Source organism: Lynx rufus, unplaced genomic scaffold, assembly GCF_022079265.1.
Source record: "Lynx rufus isolate CCGP_SWC_20201006 ecotype Redwood Valley unplaced genomic scaffold, mLynRuf1.p SCAF_4, whole genome shotgun sequence".
Classification (NCBI taxonomy): domain Eukaryota; kingdom Metazoa; phylum Chordata; class Mammalia; order Carnivora; family Felidae; genus Lynx; species Lynx rufus.
In genome coordinates this window covers 102,350,661-102,370,000 of record NW_025814856.1, presented here as the reverse complement: position 1 = coordinate 102,370,000, position 19,340 = coordinate 102,350,661, and the positions used below count along the sequence as shown (strand labels likewise).

General features: G+C 44.9%; 2 protein-coding genes and 2 long non-coding RNA genes across 6 annotated transcripts in view; 1 reads left to right on the top strand and 3 right to left on the bottom strand.

Annotated features, from left to right (window-relative positions):
- Positions 1-808, top strand: part of ICA1 (islet cell autoantigen 1) — a 129,022-nt gene extending 128,214 nt beyond the window's left edge. For both annotated transcript variants that reach the window (XM_047097079.1, XM_047097078.1), the window contains one exon: positions 71-808. In XM_047097079.1, the coding sequence (XP_046953035.1) occupies positions 71-195 (125 nt within the window). In that variant the 3' untranslated portion in view covers positions 196-808. The remainder of the gene's footprint in view (positions 1-70) is intronic.
- A 78-nt stretch (positions 809-886) lies between these two features.
- LOC124524692 (uncharacterized) lies at positions 887-6,304 on the bottom strand. 2 transcript variants are annotated; one of them, XR_006965294.1, is made up of 3 exons: positions 5,678-6,304; positions 2,099-2,369; positions 887-1,523 (listed from the first exon to the last, which is right to left on the bottom strand). It is a non-coding gene; the product is annotated as an uncharacterized LOC124524692 (long non-coding RNA). The 2 variants fall into 2 exon arrangements; XR_006965293.1 differs by lacking the exon at positions 5,678-6,304 and having other exon boundaries at positions 2,099-3,819.
- Positions 6,305-10,679: 4,375 nt separating this feature from the next.
- Positions 10,680-14,955, bottom strand: LOC124524693 (uncharacterized). Its single transcript, XR_006965295.1, has 3 exons — positions 14,754-14,955; positions 12,272-12,376; positions 10,680-10,761 (listed from the first exon to the last, which is right to left on the bottom strand). It is a non-coding gene; the product is annotated as an uncharacterized LOC124524693 (long non-coding RNA).
- Positions 14,956-15,855: 900 nt separating this feature from the next.
- The window catches only part of GLCCI1 (glucocorticoid induced 1), a 123,061-nt gene continuing 119,576 nt past the window's right edge, over positions 15,856-19,340 (bottom strand). Inside the window, exon 9 of the mRNA XM_047095229.1 lies at positions 15,856-18,765. Within this exon, the coding sequence (XP_046951185.1) occupies positions 18,423-18,765 (343 nt within the window). The 3' untranslated portion in view covers positions 15,856-18,422. The remainder of the gene's footprint in view (positions 18,766-19,340) is intronic.

Genomic DNA, 19,340 nt, shown 5'->3' with positions numbered 1-19,340 from the left:
CCTGTATGCAGCATGGCAGAGGTGGGCCTTTGGAAGGTACGTGTATTCATGTTGCCTGTTCTCTCCCCAGAACCTGCCAAGGCTGCCTCCTCGGACCTGACTGCCTGGTTCAGCCTCTTTGCTGACCTCGACCCACTGTCAAATCCTGATGCTGTTGGGAAAACCGATAAAGAACATGAATTGCTCAATGCATGATTCTGCAGCCTCTCGGAGGGAGCCCTCGTGCCACTCCTCGGCCACACACCTGGGGACACGCAGACGTATGAAGTGATCAGTATGCTGTTTTCATATTTACGTGCCATTTTAATAAAATGAAAGGGTCAGAGGCCCTGTTTATATTGGTATAATTATTTACTCTTATTTGGTATAAAGGGTTTGAATGTATTCTCTATGTGGATCTAACAATACATGATTGTCTAGGAGCAATTTTCCGGCTGGCTGCTCTCCTGCTGACGTCCGCATTATGGCTGCTGATGTGTCACTGGGCTACTGTGAGATCCAAGTTCAAATCATCAACCTATTCTGTATTAGGTTGCAGTAACGAGTCCTGTAGCCTAAGAGGCGGCGGGAGGCTAGCAAAGCTTAAATGCCTCCTCATGTACTCCCTGCCTTTGTCGCCCTCGTAAGGGGGCTGCAGGAAGACTTCCCCTTCTTGCCATGCCACCTTCCAATGAGCTCTGGATGAAGCCCCAGCCAACCAAAGACACTGTCCCCTCAGCCCTTGTGTGGTGGGGTGTGTGTTCTCACATGGGCTGAGGAGCTGGGCTGGTCTCACTGCACGAACCTTTCTTATGGAAAGCAGCCATATCTGCAGATGCCAGTGTCTCCTCTTGTCTTCTCTGTGGCTGGAATTCAAAAGCATGTATTTCTGGAGTCCTTTGTGATATTAACTGTTTTTGTTTTTTGTTTTTTTTTAATTAAATGGCAGAGATATTTGACATGCAAAAGCACGTTAAGAGAGTCTGTTGTGGGGACTCAGTGGGGAGGTACCATGGACGTTGAGGCTGGAGAGGGACAGATGAGGAGAACAAAGACGAGCCCCAACTACTGACGAGATCCCATGCATCCCACATACAGTGCAGGAGAGGAAGGCATGGACTTTTGTTGGCTTGGGGAGAGATAGGAACAAGTTTTGCATGTGGGCATGTAAGTGGTTCAGACACTTCACGGGTGTTGAGTCCCCAGGGCTGGCACCTCTCCTCCCCTCCCTGTGTCACCTGTGGTATGCTGAGAGGCCACACACCCCTGTCAGTGAGCCAGTGGCCCTGAGAGGAGTAGCGTTGATGATTATCCTGGAATTGGTCCTCTCTGCCCAGCTGGCCTCTGCTGCATTCTTGTAGCCTCAGTCTCTGGCTTTGGAAGGGTCTCCTTTGGCCACTTCCCCCAACACAGGAATGCGGCTTCTTGGCTCTGCAGTGTGCCCTCAGGGAAGGACCTGGTCCAGCAGTAGCCACTGTCCTCTGCAAGATGGCCCTGGGGGACTGGAAGGCATCCTCCTCCTCCTCCACTCCTCAAGAAGAGACCTGAAGGCGAAAGGGGGCTGGGACTCAGCGTGTTCTGTGGCTGGAGCAGCTCTGCTCATGTCTTGGCCGGCATAAACTGTCCACAGAGTCTCATTTGTAAGAATCTCATTTGGTGACTTTTCAGCCTGGCATGCATGGTCTTTGAGGATACAGGGATACAGCCCTAGGCCCTCCCCTTTCCACTCCACACAGCCTCCCTGCCTCATCCCACACATACACAGAAAAGCTTGCTGCACCAGAAGCCCTCCCTCTCCATGCTGGGCCTGTGCATTTGCTGCACACTCCCCCTGGGATGCCCCTGTCCCCTTACCCCTGGCTGCCATCACACCCCTACCCACCCCTCAGATCGCACTTCCTTCAAGCATAGCCCACAGTTTTCCTAGGAGGAACCACCCCTCATCTCCTGCCTGCCCTTCCCCCATTTCATGATAAGCACACCCTTGGTGCTCTGCCTGGCCCCTGAGGCCTATTCCTAGGCATCTCCCTCTGGCCCAAGGTGTTGCAACCCCAGAGAAGGGGGTTCCTGTTTCCCCAAATCTTCTGTGTCTCCCTAGTAATAAGCACCCTGGAGTCACCTTGTGAGCACGGGATTAATGATTCCTGAATGGAGCTGCCCTGTGTGGAACGTAGATTAAGGACTCGTTTCCTCCTGGGTCACGTGTGTTTGCAGCCGTGAGAGCCCCACAGCAACTGCAGTAAGGAGACGAAGCAGAGAAGCAGGAGGGTAGACTTGCTCCATCCAGGCTGGAACTCAGGGAACTAGCTTGCTGGGTACTGGGTGGGGGTGAAGGGGTGTGGGGTTCTTCTCAGTTGAATGGATCATTTTAGTTGCATTTTAAAGTTGATCTGTGGGTGAAGGGCAGAGGATGATTGTGGTAGTTGAACAGGCTTCACTACAAGTGAAAGGACAGAATTGCACATGGAGGCATTTTCTCTCTGAATTTTCTTTACATTTTTGTTAAAAAAAAAAAAAAAAAAGATTCAATTCCCATTCCCATCTGCAATCCACTTGGCCAGGCCCTTGATCCCTCTTGATAGGCGTGTTTTGATCCTGGCTCGCACAAAGCCCCCTCGGCCACCTCTCTAGTTTAAGGAGAAGCAGCTGCTGGCTTATTCTCTTTTAAGCGGCCTGTGTGCCGCCCAGCCAGGGGGCTTCCTTGGGGGCCCACCTCGAGGCCCCTCGCCAGCCGCCTGTGGAAGGACTGTCTCTGGCGTGAAGAAGACAAAGGTGCCCCACCCCCTTCACGCCCTGTCTCACTTCTCCCTCATTTTCATTCCTTGTCTCCAGGCCAGTCTGAACCACAATTGCACTGGAACCCTCAGGGAAATTCAGAAAGCACCTGCTCCTTAAAAACTTTCCTGCAGTTTTAGGTGGTCTGCAAGTGCCCCTTCCCTTCTCGAGCTGCCCCAGCCAATATATAAAGAATATTCAAATGTAAGGGAGGGAGCCAGAAACATTCCTCTTTCCTCTTTTCTTTTTCTCCCAGCTGGCATGGGCTTTGGTGCACTTTATAGATTCCTTGCCTTCAAAATGTAATTTTAGAAATGTCAGGTTGATTTTGAGCTGTGTGAGAGTGAGAAAAGCATCCGTCAGCTTCAGAATTAGAAAGGCACCAACTTAGAACTTTTTGTTGGAGGCTTATGCCCAAGAAAACGTGGTCTGCTCAAAGTTGGCATCCCCAGGAGGCGTGAGTTGCCAGTGGGCATGTAGACGGGCTCACCATCATGCTGTGGCAGGTGTTTCCATTGGGTGTGGGTCCAGGGCTGAGGCCCCCGAGGGGCCATGTGAGGCTGCCTGGCCATTTGGGTCAAGATGCTTTCTGCCCATGCTTCGCCTCCAGGAGCCCGCCAGCTGAGCTCCATGCTTCCCTTTCTCAGCTACCACTGCCGAGAGAGACCCCTCCTCAGGGGCCGACCCTGGCAGTGGCTAACAATTGGCACTATCGATTTTCCCAGTATGTCAAAGTGCATCTGTCTTTGTGATCAACTGGTGTCCTCCAGACAGGCCATGGCAGTTAATCCTCTGATTCAGACCATCTCTAGTCCTCTGATTGGCACCACACACAGTGCAGTGATGCAGGTCTCTTCAGCTTTGTTGGAAAATAGACTTCATCTTGGAGCCAACTCCAGTGATTGGCATTGGCTGCCAAGAATTCTGCACTGAGAAGAATTCTGATAAATGAGTGATGTTTGTGATAAGTATGGGGCAGGGGTGGTGGCAACAGTGCTGTGTGTTTCCCAACACTGCATTAGACCATGTCTTTCATGGGGCTTTTGGAATTGACGAAGACGACGACTACTTACTACTACTCTCCTCCTCCTCCTCCTCCTCCTCCTCCTCCTCAAATTACAAAAACAAAACAAAAAACAAAGATTCTGGAACTCCTAGAAAGGGGCATATATGGATGAGAAAAGCAGAAATCTCCAAAAAACCCCACATAATTATTGAACCCTAATCTAATTCATCTCAGACTTATTTAAACAACAACAACAAAAAATGAGGGTGGATTTATTTGCTCAGGTAACTGAAAGGTCCAGGCACATGCTTCAGGCACAGCTGGATCTAGAGGTCAGGTAGTGTTCTCAGCAATTCCCCTGTCTTTAGCTCCCAGCTTTGATTCTCTCTGTGTTGCTTCATCCTAACAGACTTCTCATAAGGAGGAAACATGGCCACCAGTATCTCCAGCCAAAGTCTTGGAATTGAGCCTGCTTTGGATCCTATGCCCAGTCTCCAGTCAGCCACTGGGATCAAGGTGGGTGGGGATGGGAAATAGGCTATATCCCCAGCTTCTCATGTGCCTGTCCCTGGAGCCTGACTCTTAAGGACTGGGGATGGAGAAAGGATGGTTCCTCAAGGGAAGGCTGTGCTGCTAATACCAGAGGAATAGGGAATAGATCCTGGGCAGGAAAATGCGGTGGTGATCCACTCCAGATTCCATCGGAATGACCTTGAGGACACAGGGGGTATGGAGCAAGGTGGCTGAAAGAACTGGAATGTTTTCCAGAAGTCCGTTTTGAGGCCACTGCCAGCCCTAGGACTAGAAGGCTTGATGTTCTAGGCAGCCCAGTGAGGATGCCTATGTGTGGCTCTCCTATAGCTGACTTCCAGGAAGTCAGAAGGGACCACAGAGCTCTCTGCATCCAACCTGCTGATATCCAGATGAGAAAACCAAGGGACATATAAGAAAAACTATAATTTAGTGAGAAACCGGGATTAGAACCCACATTGTCTAACTGCTGGGCCAATGCTTCTTTTTCTTCAAGGTGCTTGCTAGAAACTTAGAGCTGAAGAAAGGAATTCAAAGACACAGAATTCCTTTAAGAACCCCTATCTTTTCTCTCCTCCCAACTCTTTCTGTCTCTCCCCCCCTTTTTTTTGGCCAATTATTTGACATCTTTGGGAGATGTACTTCCAGACAGTAGTGTAGGGCAGATGTTAAGAGTTTGGGTTCTGAAGCTGGAACCCAAGAGTTTGTTAAGAGTAGGGCAGATGTTAAGAGTTTGGGTTCTGAAGCTGTGGCCAAGCCTCCCAAGTTGAGGCTTCACCAGCTGTAACTACAAACCCTCTGCACTTGTTTCGTCATCTTCTGTAGTAGCATCACCTGCCTCGTGGAGTCATTACAAGGACTGAGTTGATGCCCCCAAAATGTAGCCCTGCAGTTGCACACTGCAGCACACAGGGTAGCCACTATGTCACGGAAGTTCACTCGCTTGGTATAGGATGCTGAAGTAGGAGTGGGAAGCTGCTCTCTCCCCATGACCTTCCATGAGACTCTCCAAGCCCCATCTTCTGTTCCCATCACTTACTAATTTGCTCCTAAGTATCACGGGAATGGAGGAAGGTGTTAGGTAGGAAGGGACTAGAAAGTCTAATGAATAAGTTGCCCCTGATTTTTCCATAAACTTGGATAGAATTCTGTGCGGAGACCAGGAGAAATGAAGTGGGTTCTCCTGCCAGTCAGAAAGGACATGCTGCAAAACTTGTCAAACTTAATGGTATTTTTTAAGTGAACCATTACCTAGAGCACTGACCACCATCCCAAGAAATTGGGATGCGGAGCAACTAGAACTCTTACGCACTGTTGAGGAGAAAGCAGAGTGGGACCACTTTGGAAAAGTTTGGTAGTTTAACATCAGGTTAAATACACACTTACCTACCATACAACCTGGCGATGCCACGCTTAGGAATTCACCCTAGAGAAGAAAAGATACGTGTTCACACAAAAACCTCTATGTGAATGTTAGTAGCAGCTTTACTCATAATCTTCAAAAACTAGGAACTTAAATATCCTTCTCCTGGAGAATGAAGAACTGTGGTACATGCATCCAGTGAGATTTTATTTAGCTGTGAACAGGAGGCAACTCTTGACCCATACAACAGGATGATTCATGTTGCTATCATGTACCCCTGATATGATGCAATGGACAGGGAACTTCATCTCTGTAGTATTCTTTCCAAAACTCATAACCTGGTCTAGTCATAAGAAAAATATCAAACAAACTCAAATTGAGTGACATTCTACAAAATGCCTGACCAGTGTAGCTCAAAAGTGTCAAGGTCATGAAAAACAAGACCAAGAAACCACCACAGATGGGAGGAAATTAAGGAGACATGACGACCAAATGCCATTTGGGATCATGGAACAGAAAAAGACTATTAGTGGGAAAATGGATGAAATCCAAAAAAAGTCTATAGTTTCGTTGATAGTATTGTGCTAATGTTAATTTCCTAATTTTGACTACTATGTCAAAATACTCTAGCTATGTAAGATGTTAACATTAGCAGAAGCTGGGTGAGGAACTTTGTACTATCTTTGCAACTTTTCTGTCAATCTGTAAGTACTCCAAAATAAAAAGGTTTTCTGCTTTAAAGGCTACATACTGTGTGGTTCCATTTGTATGCCATTTTGGAAAACACAAACCTAAAAGGATGGGCCTTAGATCAGTAGTTGCCAAGGGCTGTGGTTGGGGGAGGGCTGGACTCCAAAGAGGGACAAGGAAATTGGAGGTGGGCGGGGGTGGATACTGGTTGGAGCTCTCCTACAAATTGTATTGGTGGCTACACTACCATATGCACTTACCCGAATCCCACGGAACCCTACACTAAACAGGATGAATTTTACGTATGTAAATTAAGCCTCAATAAGTATGATTGTTCAAGAAGAGAAAGAAGAAATTGGAATCTGGATCTTGCACAAAGGGATGCTGTACTTTCCATGTGGTAGGAGAGCCCCTAAAATAACCAGGGAAGCAGAGAGACTCATTAGGTTTGCAGAGTTGGAAGTCTGATCAGCTGGAAGGTCCACAGAAGATCAACTCTATTCACAGTGGTGTCCTCCTGTGATGTCTCCCAGATCTGTCTGTGAGTAAGTCAGGACAGGCCAGGCTATGCTTTGGCAACAATCACCAAGAAATCTCAGTGGCTTATAACCAGGAAGTTTTCTTCCTTCCTCACTCATGCTCTGTTTCTAATGTGGGTCAGTGGAGCTCTGCTCCACAAACCCCCAGGGACTTATGCTGATGAAGCGTCACCAGCATACAGCTGATCACATGCAATGTGTGAGCCTCTTGGTCACTATAGCGAGGAAAGGTAGAAATGGAGCATTGTCACACACTGGCTATGCTACAATTCATCCAAAGAAAAAAAGCACACTTCTCTTCCTTCCAAAATCCAGTGGCTAGAAATAGCCACGTACCTCACTGCAAGGGCCTAGGAGATGGCACAGTATGGACAGAATATTTCATGAGCACCACTACTTCTGCCTTAAAAAGGCTCTTGGTCTTTAAAGGTGACTTTGGAAACTGGACAATACAAATTTGTTCAAAAGAAAAAAAAAACAATATATGTGTATTAAAGAGGGTTTTGTGTGTGTGTGTGTGTGTGTGTGTATTTTGTTTTCTTTTTGGTAGACTAAGGTCTTGTACTATTGGCAGTTCTGCCTTATGAGACATGAGAACAGTCCCACGTGAATGTACTGACAAGAGAGCAATCTTCAAACTGTCAGTCACACTCATATCCCCCTGCCAAGCAGTCCCGGCTCCCATTCTGCGAGGAGGGACATGGTCTTAGCTAGTAAGTCACACTGTAAGCCCCAGGACCACCTGGTTGCAACTGACTAGCTCAGGAAACCCATGTGGTAGGCCTGGCAGAATAACTTTTCATCCAGAGAGGAGCAGAGTTTATAGGCTTCTCCCTCCTTTGATTCTGAACTAGGGATGATACGAAATGATTTGTCTATTACAAAAGTATAGATACTGAAATTAACAGGACCAATACACAGTTACTTATAAAGTGATGGGAGCCTCCTGAGTACTGAGGAACCGAGTGGTGGCCGCGGGGACAAAGTGCAGATGAGGACGCAGTGAAGGAGGGGGTTGCTGCTAGAAGCCAGACCCCTGCAGCAGTCCAGGTTGCTTAGCCAGCTGTGAGCATCCCTGCTCTGATGCTGCTGATACTCATCTGGACTTTAATCAATTGCACCTCTTTGTACTGAAAATAGAACTTACGGCCTTAATATAATACCTATATCCTGGCTTCTGATAATTAACTAGTAGGAAACGGACTGAGGGCCCCACTGTTCTCAACATGCCAAGATGTAGAGTTCACAAGCATCTGACCATACTCACTGAACCAGTGCTTCCCTGGAAGACACGACTGACTTCAGTTGAATTCTGAGGCTCCACAGGCTCTTGATCCATCTCTTCCTTTTCCCCTCAACTCCTATTGCCAGACACTCCTGTAGCACTTCAGGAGTCTGTCCGGGTGCAGTGAGATGCCCTTTTCCCACTTCTGGGACATACCCCCAGCAACAATCTCAGTGGTGGAACTATGGGCCTTCACAGCAGGGCGAGCAACGTTTTTATAATTTGCCCTAACAGAGAGCTGGTCAGAAGTGCTCAGGAAACCCCTCAACCCCGACAGGGGCCTGTATCCTGACCCTTCTGCCACCCAAGGAGGAGGCAATTGATTTTAGAAATGCCTCATCAGTAGAGGCCGGGCTTCTCTGGAGCTTCCTTTTTCAGCCACTTCCCAGGGAGCTCTTTTATTGATTTTGGTCTGAGGTGTCTCCTTGCTGGTATTTCTGGACCTGACCTGTGATGCCCCAAGGGTCTGTACCACATTTAGAGCATCGTCTGCTGGCCCCCTGTCCCCCGCACAAACAGAAGGCATTCTCAGGACACAGCACTTGACATATCAACAGCCTTGCTTCCATTATCTCCCTACAGTTCATTGCTATTCTGATGGCTGTGTTATAAACTCTTTCATCCCTATTATAAACTCTATTCTGGCCCGGGGATTTATGGACCCCTTAGCTTCAAGAGTTCTGTACATCCTCTGAGCTGTGTAGTTTTGTGTGTGTGAAAATGCACCTCTGTGGATTTCTTTTCCTGAGGAAATGGTCCAGAGCTTCCATAAATTCTCAAAGGGGTCGATGCACAATAAAAGTCAGAAACATGCTAATAAGAGGTTTCATGCTGATGGAGAGGACACCGGTGTGACTGGAACTTCCTCTGAGCACTAGAAGCCTGCATCATCCACGTGTAAGTGGGCGGGAGGCTCCAACGGCCACCTTTCCCTGCAGGGAAGTCACCAGCATTCCGTACTCTTTCCTCTCTCCTTGCCCTTAATGGCTGAGTTGGCCACGCATGGGCCTCAGCAGTCAAACTGAGGGGTATTTTTATCCTGCCAATAGGAGCTGCCATCCCGGGTGAGCTGCAACTTTGACTCCAGCTGGAAAGGAAGAAGCTAGCAGGGAGAGAACAAATCCGGACAGCACACTGCCCCGAGCTCTTGCTACCTGCATTCTGCTACCCATCTGTTACCTGCCCTCACAACCAGCCCCAGGGAAAGCCTTGCTTCTTCATCCTGGGCTTCAGTGGCCAGCCTGTGGTGAGGGAAGCCTGGAGCCAAACAGGCTGGTTTTTCTGCCCTATAAACCAGGCCCGTGGTTAAAGACAAAGCACCTGGAAAAGACGGGAGTGGGCCGGGGCTGAAGCCTGAAGTGTCATGTCCTTCTGGCCTTGCCTTCTGGATGTGGGCAGGCGGGGAGAGCTGGGCACACGGCAGCACAGGGAACAGGAAAGGCATGGAGGTCTGTGGGAGAACAAGGTCAGAGGCATACACGCGGGCTGCTTACATGGTAGCCAGGGTGGTGGGTGCCTGCCTGACCCACCTGCCGAAAGCGAGGAAAGATGCAGACAGCAGATTGTGAACAGCAGAGGAAGAAGTAGAGCCATGCAGTGAACATCCTTGAGGATATTGGAGACAGGATTCGAGGCTTGTGGAACCAGGTTTATGGCTTTACAACCTTCGCATTTTCTGACCCTACATGGACTATTTTATCCATGGGGTGCTCTATGCCAGGCACTGTGCTATGTGCACACAAGTCCCTTTCACCCTCTTAATTATCCTACAGAGTAGTATTTTTTGGCATGTTGAGTTTATTTTTTGCATTACAATTCATATACCATAACATTTATCCTTTTAAGGTATATGACCCAGTGATTTGGGGCATGTAGGGCTTTGGGAGGTAATTAAGGTAAAGTGAGGTCCTAAGGGTGCATGCGGCCTCATCCGATAGGATAGTGTCAGAAGAAGAGACAGAGGAAAAACCATGTCAAAGGCCATGACAAAGCGGTTGTCTCCAAACCAGAAAAGTCCTTCCTAGAAACCCAAATATTGCTAGACCTTGATCTAGGACTTTGAGCCTCCAGGAACTGTGAGAAATACATTTCTATCATTTAGGCCCTTCAGCCTAGGTTCTTTTGTTATGGCAAAAGCAGAAGAATAATCATTATCGCTATTTTACAAAGAAAGACTCCCAGATTCACAGAGTGGTCACTCATTCTTGTCTGATGGCCAGACCTGGACCATAGTCCCTTATGCCACACTGCCTCTGTCTTCTGACATGCGGGAGGGACATGGTTCTACCAGGTGTGGCCTGCCAGCTGACAGAAATGACAAATGGCAAAGGGCTGAGGCTCAGTTTGGTGAATGGGGGAGACACTTACCAAGAAGGAGAAATAAGCAAATGTCTGAATCCCCAAGTTGCTTCCTGCCCCACTGGATTATGCCAGCTACAAATTCAAAGACGAACAGGAGTCAAATTCTGCGCTGGTGATCCTCAAGCCAAGGCATCCACTGCAGTTTGTCCAGGGCTTTGATCCCCAGTCTTCTCTAATCCAAGTTCTGGTCAACATCCATCACATGCACCCACTTCAGTCAAGCTCTGTAAAACTAGATTAAATATACCTCAATAAAGAGTGTACTGAGAAATGGGAATCACATTCAAGAACAGTCTCTTCACCACTTTCAGGTTTCTATAGTTTGCGTGGGGCAGAAGGTCCTTTTCAATTTTCTAAGTGAGGCTTCAATTTTCAAGAAGTGTAAATGACAGGACAGATTTCTGGGCTTTCTGGTGCCCACTTCATAAATCCATCTCAACTGAGTATAGGGCTCTTAGTATGGGCCACACTCCAAGGAATGCTCTGTCCTCTGAACCACAACTCCAGACTTCCCTAAACGCCATTCTAGGCTTAAATAATTTAATCTTATGTACCTGAGTATGATGGTTGGGACCTTTTTTTTTTTAAATGGGAAAGTGAAAAGGGCATGAAACTGTACGTACATTTGGATAATTCCACTGAACCAGAGTTTGCTCTACCAAGCCTCTTCTCAAGCCACCTTGATTTTAAGAGGTCTGCTCATTTCCGCTAAAACTAAATATTTTCCTGCCATATCCTTCTTTCCTCCCTACATTTTCCCCCTCCCTTGATAACTGGAAATTAACATGCATTTTCTCTCAAATTATAACGTTTCTAAGAAAACTTAGAAAAACATAAATGCAAATGTTAAAGACAAATATCCACAACCCAAGCATAACCACTATTAGTTTTTGTACATTCTTCATGTCTTTTTTAACTCATATATATATATGTATATATATATATGTATGTATTTTTACAAAACCAAGAGATCACTCTGGTTTGTGACCTGCTTTTTGCCACTTGGTGTTAAGTGCTGCCAGGTTCTTGCTCAAAAAGGTATACTAACTTACTCTTCTAAGACCAGATATGAGAGTGACCATATCCCCACCACCCCCTTAGCACCGAATATCACCCTTCTTTTTCATCTTTGAAAGCAACCATTTGAAGGCAACCAATTGTTGTTTTAATTTGCACGCTTTGATTACTTGTGAGGTTAAACATTTATTTTCATATTGATCACTTCTCTTTGACTTTCACCTTGTCTTTCTGTTGGGGAATATGAAAAGCAGTCAGTTCAGTCATATCTGCTTTCTGCCACATACTGGATGATGGATGGTTGGTGAGAAGGTGGCATGAGCAGAAGGAAGAGGAATGCCAACAATTGAAGAAAGAAGATTAAGTTGCTTCCTTGACTTCTTTTATGAAACATTACAAAAGGAATGCATAATCATTGTCAGAAAAAAAAATCAGATATTTCAAAAGGACCTATGAATGTTGTGAAAGCTCGCCTCAGCACTCTCCCCCACTTCCCCACAGGCCCCATTTCCCAGGTGTAACCATCTTCTGTCCTTCCTACCCCTTGACTGTCTTCCAGCAGGACCTGCTGCAATGGTCATGGACTTAGAGGAGCTATCAGGAGAAAGGGTCAGGGTTCTCCATACAATAGCTCCCAGGGTGGTCACAGGAAAGGGAAGCAGGAGAGACCACACCAGGTTTTTGACTATAATCAAACAGTCAGATTGAGAGTGAGTTAAGATTACCTTGTTTGCCTTGATTTCAGTCCATATGAAAAATGGTAGGCTGTTTACTGCAGCACATGAGCGGTGTCCTTTGTTAACTTCTGTCCCTGGAGTATAACCCTTTTCCTTTACAAAGTGGAATAGAAAACCTGAGAAATGGTTTGCCCTTTCTGCATGAACCCTTCTCCCCATTTGGCAGGTCCTTATGGAGCCCTACATCCACCTTTTATCCCGCTTGCTTCCAGACAGTGGTTTGAAATAACATCCATTGCCTACGGGACCTTACCCAATTCTGGCTAAAGGAATGTCATCAAAGTCATGCTTAAAGCTGATGCCAAGAGTTGAGTAGAATTTATAGTGTGAAAGGGGACCCATTCCTTGTTATCAGAAAATCTTTTGTAGGAAAAGTGATCTAATTATTCAAATTCTTAGTGTTAAGAAAATGGCTGTTTTAAATGGGAGGGGCCGTCACCAAACTGATCTGGAACCTTTGAAAAAAATTTCCTCTTTTTTTGAAAGACACAAATGCCTGTGAAATGGAATAGGCCGTTTTAGAACCAATGGGTCACCAGCCTCCTGTTAAGGATAGAAACTAAGACATTTGAGGTAGAAATATTTCTCATTTTCTTGAGATTTTGTTTGTTTTTTTTTTCCAGCTTTGAAAACTGATCACCTATCCCACCTCTTTTTGCATCATTTTCCACAGCAAACACTTTTCTGCGAGAGTCTAATTTCTCCCCCCAGTTAGTTGTCGTAGGTAGGATGGTTTAATACTGGACAAGATAACTTTTAGGCACATACTGTAGACTTACCCTGTGGGTGGTTCAGGTAACAAAATTCTGTATGAGAAAGCTTTGTGTTCGACCTAGTCCCACAGAGCTTTCTTCAAGAAGTGTTCATTCCAAAAAGGCAAGCCTCATTTTCTGGACCCAGGGTGGGGGCAGGATGGCACAAGACCCTGGGTGATCTTGCTGGCAGTAATGGGTACGTGTTGGGGGGCGGGGGAGAGGCAGGCAGGGCAGCTCTTTATTGTATTAGCTGTATAATCCTATGTGACAAATTACCCCTAAACTCAGCACCTTAGAACAACAAACAGCTTGTCCCACACGGTTTCTGAGTGTGAGGAACCTAGGATTTAGCAGGTCCGGTTCAAGGTCTCTAATGAGGCAGCAGACAAGCTGTTGGCTGGGGCTGCAGTGATCCCAAGGCTCCACTGGGGCTGAAGGATCTGCTTCCAAGCTCACCCACATGGCTGTGGGCTGGGGAGCCTCGGCGTTAGCTGCCAGCCATAGCTACTTGCCATGTGGGTCTCTCTCAGCAAAGACTGCCTCGGTCTCCTCACAATAGAGCTTCTCCCATAGCAAGTGATCCAGGAGAGTGCACACCCAAGACAGAAGCCTGTCCTTTTACAACCTAATCTCAGAAGTGACAGCCCATCACTGCTGGATTCCATTTCTAAGCAAGTCCAGCCCAAACTTCAAGGGGAGGAAAATGAAGCTCTACCTCTCAAAGAGGAGTATCAAAAGATTTATGGACGTATTTTTAAAACAACCACGTGTATGATACAAGTTACCCAAACCCAGTTTGCTCTCTGGCCTATGTCAAAGGTTGGTACATTTTTTTCTGTAAAGGACCAGACAGTAAAATATTATCTTAGACATTGTGGGCCAGACTGTCTCCATTGCAACGACTTAACTCTGCCACTGTCCTGCAAAATAGCCATAGGCAATACATAAACAAATGAGTGTGGCTTTGTTCCGTAAATTTTATTCACAAAAATAGGCCTGCAGCACATCTGGCTATAGGCACTAGCTGGCCGACCCCTGGTCTACAGCTATAGGGGTTACTGGAAATCTAGCATACTAAATGATCTTGCTTCCCTGCCATCAGAATCCCATTTCAAAAGAAATTCATCCACAAGACATACGGTCTGATCTGCAGCTTGAAATTTAGGGAGATAAACAGGAAGACAGAGAGGCAAATGTGAGAGAGGTAGGTGGAGAAAACTTCAGAACACAGAACTGCAGTTGTCTTCAGGGGAAAAGGAAGAATTGGGACGTATTCTGATTTAGTACAACACGGGACAAGACTTCTTCATTCCATTCAATCTGTGAAGCTAAGACAGTAAGTCTGAGAGGAGATGCCCCCAAGACGACTGGAACTGTAATGCTAGGTTGTGACTCCAGGTGTGAATTAAGGGACCCATACAAAGCTCCTGAGTTCCAAAAAGCCCTGAGTTTACCAAAGGTATGTAGAGAGGGGAAAAAAGACTTGTGAGTTTCAAGCGGGGGTAGAAGGTAGGAGCTGCTGGGAACATGTAGGGATAATGGAACTTCAGAGATGGAAGGGGTGGGAGCAAACATTTATTTTGAAATATTCATGAATAAACTTCAAGTGATTATTTTTAGCTAGCATAAGGCTAAAACTTAGATCTAGACCTAATTCCCCTCTCTCCTTGTTCCTTAGGTTTGGGTTTTGTTTTTTTTTAATTTGCAATACTGACCTGTTTCTCAGGGCTGTTTATATTAAGCTTATATGATCAAGTCAAGCAGAGACGGAGCTGAGAATTCCACTTTCTCCTTCACAGTCACCTGCAGTGGGACTTTTAACCTCGGATAGATCGTTTCCTGCCCAAGTTATGTATCATCTTCAAGAAAACTGTTGATAAACATCACCATTGAAAAGTTATATTTTACTTTTTCTTCAGCCCAAAACATAGCTAATTACAAATTTTTTAGCTAAATTTAAAGGTAAAATCTTACCAACCTCTTTGAGGAGATATGCTTCGGAAATGAAGAAGACTGCTGGCAAATTATTTCTCAAAGTAGTCTGTTTTGCTCTCAGGCCACCATGAGGCCTATCATGACCCTATCTGGATAACTGGGCATAACATCAACAACTCCTTTGTTCTGTTAAGGTTTTCTCCCTCTTATCCCAAATCTAAACCTAAATAAAAAGAGTAAACAATTTACAATTTTTTGCTGCAGTTTTCTTTGTAAGAAACACACAACTTCCTTTGAGGTGATGTCAGTGGACTTAAAAAAAAAATGACTTTGGGGTACCCGGGTGGCTCAGTTGGTTAACTGTCCAACTTCAGCTCAGGTCACGATCTCGTGGTCTGTGAGTTCAAGCCCCGCATCGGGCTCTGTGCTGCCAGCTCAGAGCCTGGAACCTGCTTCAGATTCTTTGTCTCCCTCTCTCTCTGCCCTTCCCCCACTTGTTATCTCTCTGTCTCTCAAAAATAAATAAACATTAAAAAAAATAAAAAACAATAAAAAGAATTACCTCCATAAAAAATTCTTAGGTATAGAATAAAAATGTAAGGGCAGTGTTTTCTCTATTTGAGGTGCTCACACAGTTGGGAGCGGTACAAAGACTTGGAACTTTAGACATCCAGCTTCTTACTGTGTGATGGAAAGTGTGTAAATGACATGTCAAGAGGAAACCAGGCTGTGGAAATCTGATCCGGTCAGAGTCCCTCCAGCACCAGAGATACAGGTCAGGAATTCAGTGAGCACCAGATACTGCCATCACCCTGACCTAAGTGTATCTCTGTTGGGCAAGGTGCTTACGAACCAATATTTCCAAAAAACATAGGTGAAGTATTCTGGTTTTACTAATAACTTTATTTAAATAAGACACAGGAACTTCTATACTGAAAAAATACAAAACAAAAGCCACACATTTCCTTGTGTAAAGCCATATTGTATGGTAACTCAAATACTGTTCAGCGCAGTGGCTAGAATTAAACAGTACAACTATGTACAAAATTTAAACAATTTCTGACAAATTTCTACAGCTGGATGTAGGATACATTTGAGCTCAACAACTTCTGGGAAATTTACATGGCAAAGCATAAGCTTTAACACATTTGGTTCGGAACTTTAATATATGCTAAGAACAAATGTACAACACAATTAATATTTAGTTTCTCATGAGAAAATAAAAGCACATGTCACTATAAATATCGTACATCAGATTTCATCACCAAAAAAGCATTCAGTCCATCTTTCAGAAATTGATATTGATACTATTGCATCTTATTTGGACAAAAGCAGAGCATAAGATCAATACATTATGTAATGCTAAACCAGATATCAGAAGTTAATGGAGCTCATATTTATCTTACAGAATAATTTTCTCCCTTTAACCATAATCTACAAAATATAGTATTTTCATCAAGGCCTGAGATTATTAGGGTTAAAGGTGTCTGCTGCTGAAAAGATTGTTTTAAAAGGTTCCCCTGTGAAAATGGCAAAAGTAAACTGAGTCCTTTTCCATGACAGTCTCCTACAATATAACACTGACTAATTTAAAGGAGCCAGAATGCACCTTCAGGAGAGAATATTACTGCAAACTTTGGTGGAAAGAAGATAATTGGAATCATGAAAAAATAATACACAAAATACATACACACACAAACATATACATATATATATATATACCATTTCTAAAAAAAAAAAAAATCAATGGTGTTGCTTTCTTCTTTATCACTTCTTCTTTCTTCACCCTCCTTAGGAAATAAAGAAATCCCGAGGAATGACTGAAAGGAACTGAAACGTTCCTATAACTGTAGGCACCTATTCCCCTAACTGTTAAGAAAACTGTGCCATATACTGTAGTAGGTACAGATGAAACAACTCTGTGTTTTACTGAACTTAAGCAATGGAATAAAAATACAAAAACCTCCCTCTGCTTTAGGATACTCTCTTTGTGCCACAGATAACAAAGTCTGAGAGCTGGGCTCTTCCACTGACCACTCAAGAGTATCTAGGGCTCTCTTCACACTGTTGAGAATTCGGGTCAAGTCTGTGAGTTCAAGACTGCTTACTTGGGTATAGGCTTTACTTTGCACATCCAAAATACTACCAGAACTATCCATGATATTGTGAGGAGAGACGCAATGAGGCAGCTGTGAGCGACCGCCATGTAAGTCACCAAAGAACCTACTTCCTAATGTGCACAGCATCTGAGACCCGCATGCTCTCTCTCCACACAAATGCGACTCGCACACCTCAAGTGCTTGAGGAAAACAATTAACCAAAAGCGTGTCATTTTTCAACCTGCAAATTAAAGCATTTCCAAAAGTGAAACTGAACACTAATATGCCTTTAGCTAAAACAATGGCATTTCATGACCCTGATGGGCAACATAAACAAGAAATCTCCACCATCCCCTGGGAAAGTTCACTTGTTTGGAAATCAAACCTAGACTTTCTTGTTTTTAAATCCCATTACACACAATTGGAATGTTTACATACAGCCTGGTATCAGACGCTTTATTTGCAACATTAGAACAGTCATTAACTGAGCAACACCTGAACTTGTTTAAAAAAAAAAAAAAAAGCCACATCTACACATGTTGAAACAGTGGATTCAACAGTTGTGTTACTTGTAACCGCATGACAAAAGTGATGTCAGACACCACAGATTTGCTGGTTCTCCTCATGTTCACCCATGTCCAGGATTATTGTTCTCCTAGGGTTGAATGCACTTCTTATTCTAAGAATGTGGAATGTAATGAGGAAAGGGAAATGCAGAAAATAAGGAAAGGCAAAAGAGTGATGTTCCCTCTTTAGCTTTTTAGCTGTGAAATATTTAATATCCCAATATGATATACATTCCAAGTTACCTGAGTTTAGACTTCAACTGAAGTACCTGAAGCTAGGCCATAGGGTGGGCACTGTGCAACTGTTGTGGCCATTTATTTATTTATTTTTTTGCATTGTATGTATTACAGAAGTTAGAAACAAACACCTGGATCAATTGTAAACATAATCCTGAAGTACAGTATTTTCCATAGGACAAAACACAGCAAGACATTTTTCTATTTAGACAGGCAACTTTTTGATATAGAGCTTATTTATACTGAAGAATTTGGAACAAAACACAGGACACACTACTACTCTGTCAAACATACTATGAAATGCATAGTCTCCACTTAAAATGCTGAATGACACACACATTTTGCAAGCATTACTGCTTTCCACAAAAACTGCTGAATAGGAGTTCCGTCCCTGCCAAGATCAGTGTCAAGAGATACTTTATGATGCTGATAAGTATTCTGTTGGTGGTGGTGGTGTTCAAAAAGTTTGTCACTCCATGCAGATAAGATGTCTGAGGTCTAGTTCCTAATCCATGAAGGTAGGGTAGAGGCCAGCTCCCCCTTCACTTTAGATGATCACATAGTTCTGAGCAGAGATGTGTTCCTCACCCTGCAGTTCCTGCAGGAGCTGCTGCTGGGACGGCTGTTGGACGGAGGCCTCCGTGGCGCCCACGGAGCTGGTGTCGTCAGTAAGGGATGTAAAGGAAACCCGGGAGGAGAGCTGCTCGACGGTCAGAGTGGCCAGAGCCGAGCTCTGGCCAGAGTTAGGAGAGTTCTTGAGCATCAGGTCGGAGGCAGGTAAGAGAGGGCCTAGAAGTTTTACAGGACAGAAAGCTGATCCGGTTGGGATGAAATTAACCTTGTTTTTGTCAGGACATGAAAAGAGAGGGGCTGAGATAGGCTGACGAGACCTAAAACCGTAAGACAAAATGACATTTATAATCACTAACAACTTCCAAACTTTCTCACTTAGCTGGAGTTCTCTACAACAGCTACAATGCGAATGGCAGGGAATGAGTTAAGTGTACACAGAGGGGTAAACATCTTCCATAGCACAAGTCAGCTGGCAGACTACGGATGTGCACAGCAATGAGTGAATTTTGACACCAAAGGATCTTCAAAAGGACTGGGCAAATTTTTTCTAAGATCATTAGTTTGCTTTCAATCATTTAGGAAGATGGAAAAACTTCCTACGTTATAGCTGAAGATTATGCAAGGTTAGAATGACCTTTTCTGTTAAGAAAAAGTGCAATGGGAGAGGGATGACCTAATCCTATATTTGGTTTTAAGCATTTCCTCCTTTTTCTGCATTGCTATACATCTACCAACAGATCAGAAAATTTCTCAAAGAGCCGGTCACAGCCCAGCGGAGCAGGGTCCTGAAGCCTTTCCTCCCCTCCTACTCCCAGAACTTAGCCATCAACTCCTGCAAGACCAGTCTCTGTCCCCTTCCAGGTTGCAAGAGTACAGCAGCCTTCCCCAGGCA